This window comes from Convolutriloba macropyga, chromosome 3 (genome assembly GCF_964194025.1).
Source record: "Convolutriloba macropyga chromosome 3, txConMacr16.3, whole genome shotgun sequence".
Lineage (NCBI taxonomy): Eukaryota > Metazoa > Xenacoelomorpha > Acoela > Convolutidae > Convolutriloba > Convolutriloba macropyga.
Window position 1 is genome coordinate 34710742 of NC_134470.1, and position 14662 is coordinate 34725403.

The following is a 14662-nucleotide window of genomic DNA, read 5'->3' on the forward strand; positions in this document are numbered from 1 at the left end:
TAAACTTAAGACAAAAGATTAGGTTCACTAACAAAATCGTTACAAAATACAAAACATATATTAGATGATTTGACGTTGCGTCCCTGTCAGATCACAACAGAATACTTCATTTTAAGCCAATTTTCTCGTTCCGCTCATGAATGCCAACAGAGTTCGCAGCATCTTTAACTCTTCGCAGAGCGTACAGGCTGTCTCCACAAAATCTTCTCACCGCCTCTAAAAAACTCCTATTTAAATTACCTTCACATTTTCACAGACGTGATAAATCACTTATTATACCTCTGAAAACCTTCTGCTCATCTTCAGAGGCTGGTAAACGCCCTTCTTGTGTCGCTCGCTGAGCAAACCAACACGTTTTCTCCCTTTCCTCTCTTGTTAACATTGATCTCGCAAGAAATCTTCCGAAGCCCGCATAGTCATCTCGAGATCCCCTGAACGCCAGCAAGTTTTTGCCGTTGTAAATCAAACCAGAGCTACACTCCCTTCGTTTTCTTTCCGTTTCTCTTGCATTCTAAAAAACATTGCACAGTTTCTAGTATTACTAACTCACGAAAACGTTAAAAAATGCTGTCTACAATCGTTTAACTTAAACAAATTTGAAAGCAAGTCAAAAACTTTTACTTCTAATTTGGGAAACCAGACTTACAATTTTTCTCAAACATCTTGAAATCTGAAGCATTTGATTTCTCGCTTCAACTTGGACAACATTGTGCCTTCTAAGAGCTTCTTCAATCGACTTCAAGCAAAGAATTGTGGTCGCTGTAGGGCGCCAAGGATGTGAATTCGAGCTGGTAGAATTTTTAACTCTCGTGCTCTTCATTTCTATCACAAATAACAAGTGAAAAATGGAAAAAATCTGACGTGCTGAAAACTTAACGTATTTATATATTTACATGCCCCAATATTTTAACTTCTGCTGATTTGTCTCTGAAAAAATGGAAAATTACCTTTTGTTTACAATTTCCCAATTTGCAACCGACCAAGTTTGACTCTGAAAATGCATTTCCATATTGACAAAAACGTGATAAAAACTATCCAATGAACACAGCAAGTTTGCCTAAGAGAAAGAAGAGGAGTGAAAAGCAAAGGAGTGTTACAAATTTAAAACAATTTTGGCAATTGAGACATTTACTCAATAGATCCTGATACACAAAATACATTAAAAAATGAGAGAAGCTTTGACGTTGCGCCCCTGTCAGATCACAACAAAATACTTGATGTTAATGCACCACAGGTAAGCATTTGAATAACACAATAAATATGCCTAAGAGAAAGAAGGGGAGTGAAAAACAAAGAGGAGTATTACAAATTAAAAACTATTTTAGCAATTGAGACATTTACTCAATAGATCCTGATACACAAAATACATTAAAAAATGAGAAGTTTTGAGGTTGCGTCCCTGTCAGATCACAACAAAATACTTGATGTTAATGCACCACAGGTAAACATTTGAATAACAATAAATATGCTTAAGAGAAAGAAGGGGAGTGAAAAACAACGAGGAGTATTACAAACTAAAAACAATTTTAGCAATTGAGACATTTACTCAATAGATCCTTATATAACTCAAAAGAAGGGCAACTGAATACGTGTAACAGAACTTTTAACAAATCAAGCACACGAAGTTAGAAACAAATTTCTTTATCAAAAACAAATTTGGAAGTTAGCTTATGTCCCTGCCAGATCACAAGCTCTTTACTAATTTTCATCTACAGGCGGTATATTCTCCTGTTCGGCTTTCTTCTTCTTCTTCTTCTGGAGATCTACTCCCTGCTGGTTGACATATCTAAGGATATTGCGATACCGCGCTTCCGAAAAATCTTTTTTCGTGATCATTCCCATCGCCTTTCGCAAAATATCGGCACGTTCGTCGTCAGCAGCTTTTCGATCACCAGAGAGAGCTTTTCTCGGTTCGATACAAAGGTTTATTCTTTCGTCTTCGCTCCAGATTTCGTTGGCAATGATTATTGCCCTCTCTCGATACGTGTTGCCGCCCAGACCAAGAAGATTTTTCTCATTAAATAATAGAACTTCAGTTTCATCAGGTAATTCCTCGCCATTTTCGTCGTCGACGTCATCTCTATTTCGCAGGGCGTTCTCATGCAGCCTGTTAATTTCCTCCATCGCTTTTCTTGCAAAGCTCATGAACTGCCTTGTTACTTCCGTGCTCGCCTCAATCCTGGCCTCAATTCGTTTCATGAGATGACGGAATCTTTCAGGTGAGAAATCCTTAAAAAAATCTCAATACTCAAATAGCCTAAACGTTTTGAGTCTAACAAGGCATTTATTGTTCTAGCAGAAAATTGATTTTGAGGAAGTGTAAGGCAGAACGTCCCTGACAGATCGTCTACCTACATTTAGAATATTCTTTACTATTAAATTTTAACATATTAACCTCAAGATTGTCATCTTTACTTTGAGTGTTCATCTCTGCTCCAACACCTTGCGGAACCTGACTTGAAGTACCCTGTCCAGTCCTGTTTTCTTTAGCTTGCACGAAATTCAGGTACTCATTAAATTCATTTAGCTCCAATTCGGGTTCATCAGGAGAATCGGCCTCATCATCTCCCTCCGGTACAGTTTTCCGAACCTTACGATTGTATTCCGGACTCGGTTTTTCGCACTCAGGTTCCGTTTCTGAATCACTGGCGTATTGCGATTGCACTTCTTGCGTGTTCGGCTCAAAATCTCTGCCTTTAATCTGACTCACATTAACGCCAGCTCCTCTCATTTTGCACATTTCCCTAAGTACTCGCGTACTATCTTTCCTGGTGCCTTGCCATTTGAACTCTCCTTGTTCTTTCTTTTCCCTGCGTTGCCCACACTTAATTTCAACAATATCACCCTCGGACAAACTTAGTTTTTTGGAATTTCTCATTTTTTCAGGCCACTTCAGCGAATTCGCTTCGATTCGGATATACGTGTCATCGCAATCAAAGTAGAATATGTACACCCATTGATCCGGCACATCAATAGATTCCGTCGACACGTTCGCTGCAGCATTGGATTTCTCCTGCACTCTGGCGGATCGCTTAAGACTTTGCTTATCGGTTTGACTCATTACTGCAACAAAAATCATTCGACAAAACAATTTCCAAAAATTTCATTAGCGGCGTTAGAAAGCAATTTATAAATAAAAAGTTTGCGCGTCCCTGACAGATCGCACTTTTTTGTAAACAATTAGGAAGTGTTAGAACTTACTTAATATACCAAACTTAAATTAGGTAACACACTCACCGAAGAAATAATGGAGAAGTTTGATATCGTGAGAGTGCAAAGAATGAGGGTATGAAGAAGTTTCAAATTATCTGAAATCGAAGAATTTTGAGTAACTGAGCATGGAACAATCTTGTCAAAAACAGAATGTGCGTACAATTCGAATTTGAATAACGAACACGGAAACGAGAGTTGAGTGATCGTTAGTCATTGCAGTTGCTAAAAAGTTTTCTTAGTAGCTCACTGATGATGCAAAATAAACGCCATTAACTAAATGATTTTGAACGCTCAAAAACTTTTGTCTCAACTTGAGGTGGCGACTGTATTTTTCCCGGTTGAAAAAAAACAATCAAAATTTTACTTGAGGAGAAGAACCAAATATATCAAACAAACCTTAGTGAAACTTTACCTTAAACAGACATTGAGATCAGTTAATAATATGATCAACAACTAGATCGAAAATAACATTCAGCTATTTGATCGGGTCGTTTTACTACGCTTATCTCCCTGTCAGACCACAAGCTCTTATTATTCTGAGTAAAAGTATTCCAAATCCTCAGAGTCGCTTTCGTCGCTTTCTAGCCCTTTTTGCTTTGCAAATTCTCTGCACAAATTGCTAAGAATGCGCACACTCATTGACCTGGGCCCCTGCCACTTCAGCTTTCCGGTTGAATACAACTCGCCTGATCCCCCACACCTGATGTCAACTAAATCTCCTTCAGCTAAAGCAAGCTTCGCGGCATTGCTCATATAAAGAGGCCATCGTGCTGAATATGCATCTACGCGAGCAAACGCTTCATCAGATTCAAAGAAGAAGATGAAAACCCAGTCATCAGGAATTTCAACCGTTTCCAGAGAAACATTAGAGACCTCCCCTTCTTCTTGACTGTCGGTTTGCAGCAGAGGATTAAACTGTGGTTGCTCACTCATTTCTACAATACAAATTTCCGATGGAAGACATTCAAAAAAGAGGGCTTTCTCATGACTAGACAAAAAAACCTTGCGTTGACACATAGCTTAAAAACAGAAATAATTTCTTACCTCATCACGAGCTAAACGATATTCGATTTCAAGTTATTGAAGCATTTTTTGCACGTCCCTGGCAGATCGCGCAGTTTTCAACAGTTACCAAGAGAAAATGGAGGTAAATTTATGAATTAATAATAGTAAATTCATTAAGAAAAAGTTGCAACTCACCGAAAGACTTTTAGAGAGTGAAGTAGCACTTTTTCAGTGATATTTAAGAGCAAAGAATCTGAAATAGAGAAAACTTTTTCATGGATATAAAAAAAGCCAGACTAACAGGTGTTCAATTTTGAATCTGCAGGTAACCCCCTTAACCCCATGGATCATTTTGGTCATTTGGTACGGTACCTTTATATTGAAATAACTCGTCGTAGAGTGAACCGATTTTTGATCTGTTTCTTGATTTAAACTCAGCTTGAGCCGTACTTGAGTCCCTGTAAGTGGCGTTTCTTTTCTTTCAGTCGTTTTCGAGAAATTAGCCTGGATAGATAACCCTATTTTGACATTTGGGCGTCCGGTGTGTTTAACGTTTCTGTTTAGGAAAGTGTGAATATAGTGAATTTGGCTGTATGCATTGGTGCATTGAACTCCATTTGTGATGGGGAAACTCCTCATATATACTTTGTATAGCGTTTTCAGGGTTGCAGGGGTTCAATTTTGACTCTGCAGGTGACCCCCCCAACCCCCTGAAAATATGCCCAAAATTCAGTAATCTCATTTGGAATTTTGTTAAAATTGTGTTTATACAGTTGATTGTAAGCTCCCTAGATGCCATATTATGTTTAGATACTAGTGCGCCGGGGTTGTAGCTAGGTTTTTGGTCTTTTGGATGGTGTATTTTGGCTCTGCAGACCACCTATGGCACACCCCCATATGGAGCATGGCGCCACCTGTGGTGATCATAAAAATGTGTTCATGACGTTGTTATACTGTATATAAACGGTCATGTAGACTCCAACTAAGGCACTGAATATTATGTCAAAGTGTCATTTTCGAGGGTCAAAGGTTGAGTGTCACATATGTGTAATTTTGACACGTGTCATTTTGGGCCCAATATGGGCCTGTATGGGTGTGAATATTCTGCTGAAAATGTCTTTGGGCGTGTATAAACAATAAACTATTGCTCGACAGGCTAGTTATGATGTCTCAGGGGTCACTTTAGAGTTTCAGCTTCATGTGTGAAGGTTTCGTGATGACACTTATATGAAATTGTCCTATCCAGGTGTTGGTAGTCATTTAGGGCGGGTAGTACCCCCAATGCGTATTTATCGTACGTTTGGAATCCAGTACCCCACTCATCTCACTACAGTGCGCCTGTAGACAACATCTGACTGTATAGGTGCTCGTTTTGCGCTTTTGGGTTAATATGGGGTTGATAGATTCATGTCACACCGCTGTAATGAAATTTATAACTGACCTTCATACTTAAAGTACTTTGCTCAAACCTCTTGAGTAGTTGTTGATACCTTCTGGGCATCATTGGAGCATTATTGGGTCATGCACTGTAGTGTACTAGTGTACTTTCGTGCTCCTTATCCTTGCTCACAATAATCGTATAGCTTAAAGATGTACAATGCAATTTTTCAATCAACTTTCCACGATCAAATGATTTTTCGTTTTTAATCGCCCAATAAAAGTATCTGTCGACTAACCTACAGTCCAGGGTGGCTCATGGTTTTTAAACTATAGACCATTTAGTTTGGTTGACCCTTGTGTTACCAGAGCTTGGAGAGAAATGCTGTCAAACTTCAAATAATTTTACGAAAATGTGAGGTTGCAGAGCGCTCCTTTTAGTATATCGTGCTTGAGTAACCATAATAGAGATTCACCTATTGTTACTGATCGCTCCTGGGCAGTGTTTTTGTGCAGTAAAACTTGGATCGGAGTGTGTTGCTTGAAAACTGGCAGAAACTTTGGGTTTGGGAGAACTTTGGGTTTTTTTCGCAGCAATTTTTTTTGACGCCAAACATTCTTTTCTGAATTTGTTGTAGATAGACCTTAGGCGCAATTTATCTAACATTTGCCTCCGTCTCTATGCAAGCTTGGGCCGTATATCATAGTCTAGCAGTGTAAAGCACAAGGTGTCTTTTTGAGTATTTGAGAAAAATATTTGCAATTTTTTTTTGTGAAAGTTTTTCAAAATTTTCTCAAACTCCCAGAATTTTCAGACCAAACAACTATTAAGTTATGTAAAGCTATGATATACAGCCCAAGCTTGCATAGAGACGGGAGGCAAATGTTAGAGTAATTGCGCCTATGTTCTATCTACAGCAAATTCATAAAAGAATGTTTGGCGTCAAAAAAATTTGCTGCGAAAAACCCAAAGTTCTCCCAAACCCAAAGTTTCTGCCAGTTTTCAACCAACACACTCCGACCCAAGTTTTGCTGCACAAAACCACTGCCCAGGAGTTGTCAGTAACAATAGGTGAATCTCTATTATGGTTACTCAAGCACGATATACTAAAAGGAGCGCTCTGCAACCTCACATTTTCGTAAAATTATTTGAAGTTTGACAGCATTTCTCTCCAAGCTCTGGTACCACAAGGGTCAACCAAACTAAATGGTCTATAGTTTAAAAACCATGAGCCACCCTGGACTGTAGGTTAGTTGAAAGATACTTTTATAAGGCGATTAAAAACGAAAAATCATTTGATCGCTGAAAGTTGGTTGAGAAATTGCATTGTACATCTATAAGCCCTACGATTATTGTGAGCAAGGCTAAGGAGCATAAAAGTACACTACAGTGCATGACCCAATAACGCTCCAATGGTGCACAGAAGGTATCAACAACTACTCAAGAGGTTTAAGCAAAGTACTTGAAGTATGAATGTCAGTTATAAATTTCATTAGAGCGGTGTGACATGAATCTATCAACCCCACATTAACCCAAAAGCGCAAAACGAGCACCCATACAGCCAGATGCTGTCTACAGGCGCCCTGTAGTGAAATGAGTGGGGTACTGGATTCCAAACGTACGCTAAACACGCATTGGGGGGTACTACCTGCCCTAAATGACTACCAACACCCGGATAGGACAATTTCATATAAGTGTCATCACGAAACCTTCACACATGAAGCTGAAACTTTAAAGTGACCCTTGAGACATCATAACTAGCCTGTGGAGCAAGAGTTTTATGTTTATACACGCTTATAAAGACATTTTCAGCAGAATATTCACACCCATACAGGCCCATATTGGGCCCAAAATGACACGTGTCAAAATTACAGATATGTGACACTCAATCTTTGACCCTCGAAAATGACACTTTGACATAATATTCAGTGCCTTAGTTGGAGTCTACATGACCGTATATATACAGTATAACAACGTCATGAACACATTTTTATGATCACCACAGGTGGCGCCATGCTCCATATGGGGGTGCGCCATAGGTGGTCTGCAGAGCCAAAATACACCATCCAAAAGACCAAAAACCTAGCTACAACCCCGGCGCACTAGTATCTACACATAATATGGCATCTAGGGAGCTTACAATCAACTGTATAAACACAATTTTAACAAAATTCCAAATGAGATTACTGAATTTTGGGCATATTTTCAGGGGGTTGGGGGGGGGGGGGTCACCTGCAGAGTCAAAATTGAATCCCTGCAACCCTGAAAACGCTATACAAAGTATATATGAGGAGTTTCCCCATCACAAATGGAGTTCAATGCACCAATGCATACAGCCAAATTCACTATATTCACACTTTCCTAAACAGAAACGTGAAACACACCGGACGCCCAAATGTCAAAATAGGGGTATCTATCCAGGCTAATTTCTCGAAAACGACTGAAAGAAAAGAAACGCCACTTACAGGGATTCAAGTACGGCTCAAGCTGAGTTCAAATCAAGAAACAGATCAAAAATCGGTTCACTCTACGACGAGTTATTTTAATATAAAGGTACCGTACCAAACGATCAAAATGACACATTTCGGGTCCTGTTTCTCTACTATAACCAGTAACCACTCGTTATAACCACCTGTAAAATATATATGGGGACAATCCCCATTATCGGAGCAATCTAACGAACTAACTATGGAGTCTAAAATAGCGAGTTTTGATGGTGTAACATGTACATACAGCAAAGGTACCGGACACGAATTGGCCAAAATAGAGGTATGTGTCCTGGCCAATTTCTCAAAAACGGCTGAAAGAAACAAAACGCTATTTACAGGGATTCAAGTACGGCTCAAGCTGAGTTCAAATCAACAAACAAATCAAAAATCGGTTCACTCTACATGGAGATATTCGAACATAAATGTACCGTACCAAATGGCCAAAGAAGCAGAGTACTCGGTCTGCAGAGCCAAAATTGACCATCTAAACCTGCAAAAACGCTATATAAAGTATACATATTCGGATTCTGCGTTAAACGGGCTATTCAAAACAGTTTAATTTATACCATAAGTGACGAAATTCAAAGTGACGAGACCCGGACCCAGTCCTGTCAAACGCTTCTAGAGGTAAAATCAAGGTCAACTTTACTGGTCAATTTCTCTAACACGGCCGAACAAAAATAAACCCCCTTAGTACAGTTTGTAGCACTGCTTGAGATACGCATCATATCAAAAAATGAGCCCAATCGGTACATTCTTCGAGGAGTTATAGCAATTATAAGGTACCGTACCAAATGACCGAAAAGCGTGGTGACCTGACTGCAGAGCTAAAATTTGACATGAAAATGTGTCAAACAAATTACAAATATTAGCTAGACAGCTTTGTCATAATATAAGGAAGCTAACGAACCAATAAACAAGCTTTAAATTGATTTGTGACAGAGCTTCAAGGTGGTGTCGGATGGTGTCGACCGCTTCTGGGGCTAAAATCGAGGTCAAGTTTACTGGCCAATTTCTCTAAAACGGCCGAACAAAAATAAACCCCCTTAGAACAGTTTGTAGCACGGCTTGAGATACGCATCATATTTAAAAATGAGCCCGATCGGTACATTCTTCGAGGAGTTATAGCAAATATAAGGTACCGTACCAAATGACCAAAAAGCGAGGTGACCGCCATTCAGAGCCAAAATTGACAACCTCAACTACCTAAAATACCATATAAAATATATATGGAGAGACTCCCCACTAACTGGGGATTCTAAAACACTATTACTTGCTGGGTAAATCGCGTGTTTTGTTGTACCGAAATTTGGGTCACCCATAATAGCCCGAAAATTCGAACTATTTCAAATTTGAACATTAATAACTTTTTGATTAGGCCGATTTGGGAAACCAACCAAATACTGCAAGCAAGAGGGGTTCAGTGCCAACAAAATGCGACCACTCCCGTTCAATTTGGTCCAGTACTTTAGCAGATATTAACAAAATACTGTTCTGTACCCCATTTTTTGGGCTAAAATCGAAGCCCAAGATCTTTGGAACCGACGTAAAACAACGTGAAACAGCGTTCCCGGCGTATTTGCGGGTGTAATTCTGGTCCACTTGCACGTTCTAGGTCACGGCAAACCTTCATCGTGAGGTGGGAAAAAATTTCCCACCTCACCATGAAGGCTATGATGTTTTGTGTGTTTTGACATAAAACAACATCCACAGAAAGTTGATGAAATCGTGAAAAAAAAAATTGTTGAGTTGACCCCATTAATTGACACAATTGGCTTCTCGATCTAAAATGTTGTCCAGAAAACATTTAAAGCCAGACGGAAAACGTGTTCAATTACAAAAAACACCACTCAATACTTAAATTTCAGAAAAGATTTGTTTTTCCGTGGTTCGGCCCTTTACAGATAAAAATAGCCCAATAAACTCCACAAAACCATACAAAATTGGTAACTGGGATACTTTTCAGTATCAGACGAACCTAATAAACTTATATAGGTAGGTTTACTTTGTTATTTTGGGTACCGAATTTTGTATGATACCAACATGAACTAAAATTTCAGCTTTTTTTGAGAATCGACCTTGATTAATTTTTTACTGTCCCGGTTATAAAAACCAATCACGGGAACAAGCAAGCAGATATAATTGCCAACAAAACAATTTCATGATTGTTCAATTTGGATCAGTAGTTTTGAAGAATTGATCAAACATTTTGGCCACACCTCATTTTTTGGTTGCCTTAGTTTTGGAGTTGTTGAACGAATTCGGATGGTCCTTCGTTTCTTTCGGTTAACAAAATGACTTTGGCCACTTATTAACAATACCAACAAATTGGATAACCTTAAATAATCACCAATGGCGACCTTTCAAACTTCTATTTGTAGATTTCGATTGAAATTGTTCAGAAATTTTAATCAGACTGACTTAATTTCTTAATGATTTTACGGTTTGATTTTTCTTGAAACCTCAAGTTCATCCAACAATTGTCTTAAGAAATTGATCTTAATTAAAAGTTCTTGTTACTTGGCATGATATCCCTATTTAACGCATTAGAGAGTAAACTTTTAACTGAATCATCAAAATTACCCCAAAAACCAATTTTCTGCTTCGACAAAGTTTTGCTAAGCGAATACATTCTATGCATCTCAAAACTCGTTTCATGGCCCAAAACTGTCTCTTGTTTCTCATATGAGTGTTTTGTTTTTGATTTTGTGCTTATAAACATTTATTTTTGCGTTTTGCAAATCAGATTGCTTTGAATAACGATTCTCTAGATTGAACATATAAAGTTTGGTTGCGGAGTCGTTGGACAATATCTGATGGTCCTTCATTTAGTCTGACAGGTTACCGATAGCTACTAACATTGTTGTCAATTATGACAGAGATGTTTTTGAGCCGATAGATAGCTTTTGAAGATCGCAAAATGGTCTTTTTAAAACCACAAGAGAAAATACAGAGGAAAATAATGGATCTGTGGTCACAACTTTCTACATCATTTTCGTTCCTCTTTTTTGGCAATAATAATTTCTTTGCGGAAGAAGTATAGTGTCAAGTTCATGATATGATCAGCAAAATCAACTTCGGTACATTCTTCGAGGAGTTATAGCAATTATAAGGTACCGTACCAAATTACCAAAAAGCGAGGTGACCGCCATTCAGAGCCAAAATTGACAACCTCAACTACATAAAATACCATATAAAATATATATGGAGAGACTCCCCACTAACTGGGGATTCTAAAACACTAACACTTGCTGGGTAAATCGCGTGTTTTGTTGTACCGAAATTTGGGTCACCCATAATAGCCCGAAAATTCGAACTATTTCAAATTTGAACAATAATAACTTTTTGATTAGGCCGATTTGGGAAACCAACCAAATACTGCAAGCAAGAGGGGTTCAGTGTCAACAAAATGCGACTACTCCGGTTTAATTTGGTCCAGTACTTTAGCAGATATTAACAAAACACTGTTCTGTACCCCATTTTTTGGGCTAAAATCGAAGCCCAAGATCTCTGGAACCGACGTAAAACAACGTGAAACAGCGTTCCCGGCGTATTTGTGGGTGTAATTCTGGTCCACTTGCACGTTCTAGGTCACGGCAAACCTTCATGGTGAGGTGGGAAAAAATTTCCCACCTCACCATGAAGGCTATGATGTTTTGTGTGTTTTGACATAAAACAACATCCACAGAAATTTGATGAAATCGTGAAAAAAGAAAAATTGTCGAGTTGACCCCATTCATTGACACAATTGGCTTCCCGATCTTAAATGTTGTCCAGAAAACATTTAAAGCCAGCCGGAAAACGTGTTCAATTACAAAAAACACTACTCAATACTTAAATTTCAGAAAAGATTTGTTTTTCCGTGGTTCGGACCTTTACAGATAAAAATAGCCCAATAAACTCCACAAAACCATACAAAATTGGTAACTGGGATACTTTTCATTATCAGACGAACCTAATAAACTTATATAGGTAGGTTTACTTTGTTATTTTGGGTACCGAATTTTGTGTGATGCCAACATGAACTAAAATTTCAGCTTTTTTTGAGAATTGACCTTGATTAATTTTTTACTGTCCCGGTTATAAAAACCAATCACGGGATTTTTGTTTTTGATTTTGTGCTTATAAACATTTATTTTTGCGTTTTGCAAATCAGATTGCTTTGAATAACGATTCTCTAGATTGAACATATAAAGTTTGGTTGCGGAGTCGTTGGACAATATCTGATGGTCCTTCATTTAGTCTGACAGGTTACCGATAGCTACTATCATTGTTGAGTCGATAGATAGCTTTTTGAAGATCGCAAAATGGTCTTTTTAAAACCACAAGAGAAAATACAGAGGAAAATAATGGATCTGTGGTCACAACTTTCTACATCATTTTCCTTCCTCTTTTTTGGCAATAATAATTTCTTTGCGGAAGAAGTATAGTGTCAAGTTCATGATATGATCAGCAAAATCAACTTCGGTACATTCTTCGAGGAGTTATAGCAATTATAAGGTACCGTACCAAATGACCAAAAAGCGAGGTTATTAGCGAGGTTTAAAAGCCCCTTATTATCTGAACAGCCAGTTTTAGCCATGTAAACACAAAATGAAAACCAAGAGGAGCACGCCAAAAACTAGTTACCGACAGCAAGGATTATAGATGATATAGCGCATAAAGGGTAAATTGCACGCATCAAATTTTTGCAGGTAATTTTGCACGTATTGTTACCTGCAATTTTGCTTACCTGCAAACGTTGCAGGTAAAATTACCTAGACATTTTTTAGAGTGAAGCTGTGAAACGATTTTCAAAAGGATTGGAAGGCCAAGAATAAAGACAATTTGCGAATTTCACCATGTACCTATTTTATCAGCAAAAAACGTTATTTTCACTCACCACACAAAACGTATGATCATTTGGATTAGAAATTTTGCCGATTGAATCATTTTTATTTTTTTTTCTGGGGTTTTAAATTCGGATGTTAATCTTGCAAGAATCTTGCAAGATTAACATCATCTTGCAAGATCTTGCAAGATTAACATCGTCTTGCAAGATCTTGCAAGATTAACATCCTTTTGCAAGAATCTTGCAAGATCTTGGAAGATTAACATCGGGTCTCGACTAGGGTAGTCAGTTATTGGCAGAAACTTGCAGTTGAAGGAAATGGTGGGTAACGATGATAATTACTTTCCAACCACATGTTGGGTTTAGGGTCGTGTGACAAGCAAGGAGCTCTCTGAGAGGGTACAGAGACTGGAGGCCACATATAATTCAATGATTATGTCGTCCAGGGCAACTGCGCAAGTGGCTACTGATTTAAGGTAACGGGTCGCCGTCCTTTTTATTTATCAATATGTCGGTAGCTGCTCACTCAGAATTATTTAAGTTTAATTTCACCAGCTGTGGATTTTCCCGAGACGAAAGAACTTTGATTTTAACTTTTGAAAACTTTCCACCTGGATATTGCTGTCGTTTACAAGCATGATTCAGACATTTCAATACATAAATATACCTAAATACAGTTAATTTTGACAGGATCTGTAAATGTAGGTGTTCCGGCCCCACCTTTGGGGGGGGGAAACTATGTGCTCAGCTGGACTTTTTTGTTCAGTCAACTTTGGCCGATCGATGTATTCATCGTACAGAGTTGTGAATGGTATCATTATGAAGCCCGTCAAACATAGAATGTCAAATTATAAAGTTTTTCGTTTTTGTGAAGAGCTATTGAGGTTTATTTTGCGAACCTTTTGCTGATTTCCGTTGTTTTTATCCTCACATTTCGCGTAATTGTTTCTAAATTTTAATCAATATAGCTGAAAATATGTTAAAATGTTCAACGATAGTGCTTTGGTTTCATTAGTGATAGAAGTGAGTTGCTGAACCGTTTGAGCGAACTTTTTTTTTAAAAAAATTTGAAAATTCCGCTTTTTTTCATGAAAAATGGCAACAAGTATTCTTATTTAATCCACTTTGTCCAAATTCGCTGGACGTACAGACCTAAACAGTGCTGATATCATCTTCATTTAATCAAATAAGTTCTTTTTACATCTGCTTCCTAAGAAAGTGTTTTGGAGTTAAAATTTTGTCGGCGTTCGCGAATTTCAATCGATATTTATCCCAAATGCATAATGCTTTTTTATATATATATTAAGATTTTCCTTTGCTAAATTATGTATTACACTGAGATTTGAAACAACTGTGTGCGTTCAATAGATGCGCAGCGACAGTGAGGCTAGTTTTTGTCTCATCGTGAATTTTCGTGATCAAAAATGATTCGGATTGTACTGGGCGCTGTTTTTTTAAAGTCTTTTGAACTTCTTCGGTTTTTATGTAAGTTACAGAAAAATCAAAATTCATATACGCGTTCAATAAATGAGGAATCCCATTAAACATGACACCTAATGAACTATTGTTACGTTTGGTTTTTATCTCATGGAATTTATGAATTCTTCAGTTTTGACTGCTTTTGTCCTTCTATTTGCAGTTTTATGACTTAGTCTCAGTAATCCAAGGCCAAATTGTTTTTTAGAGGTTGAGGTGAACAACCCAATCTATTGCGTTCAGTTGACGCTTAACGGCGTTTACTACTTG

The 14662-nt window shown here is 38.0% G+C and overlaps 2 protein-coding genes across 3 annotated transcripts in view; one reads left to right on the forward strand and one right to left on the reverse strand.

The window, feature by feature from the left end:
• LOC142337032 (uncharacterized) overlaps positions 1-14662 on the forward strand; it is an 83310-nt gene that overhangs the window by 34992 nt on the left and 33656 nt on the right. The window contains exon 3 of the mRNA XM_075386068.1: positions 13283-13392. Coding sequence (XP_075242183.1) covers positions 13283-13392 — 110 coding nt within the window. The remainder of the gene's footprint in view (positions 1-13282; positions 13393-14662) is intronic.
• LOC142337033 (uncharacterized) overlaps positions 1-14662 on the reverse strand; it is an 83566-nt gene that overhangs the window by 4369 nt on the left and 64535 nt on the right. The window contains exons 2-3 of one of the 2 annotated variants that reach the window (XM_075386069.1): positions 4414-4471; positions 4258-4268 (exon numbers count right to left, since the gene is read on the reverse strand). The exons of the other annotated variant lie outside the window; for it this stretch is intronic. Coding sequence (XP_075242184.1) covers positions 4258-4262 — 5 coding nt within the window. The 5' untranslated portion in view covers positions 4263-4268; positions 4414-4471. The remainder of the gene's footprint in view (positions 1-4257; positions 4269-4413; positions 4472-14662) is intronic. 2 annotated transcript variants of the gene reach the window in all.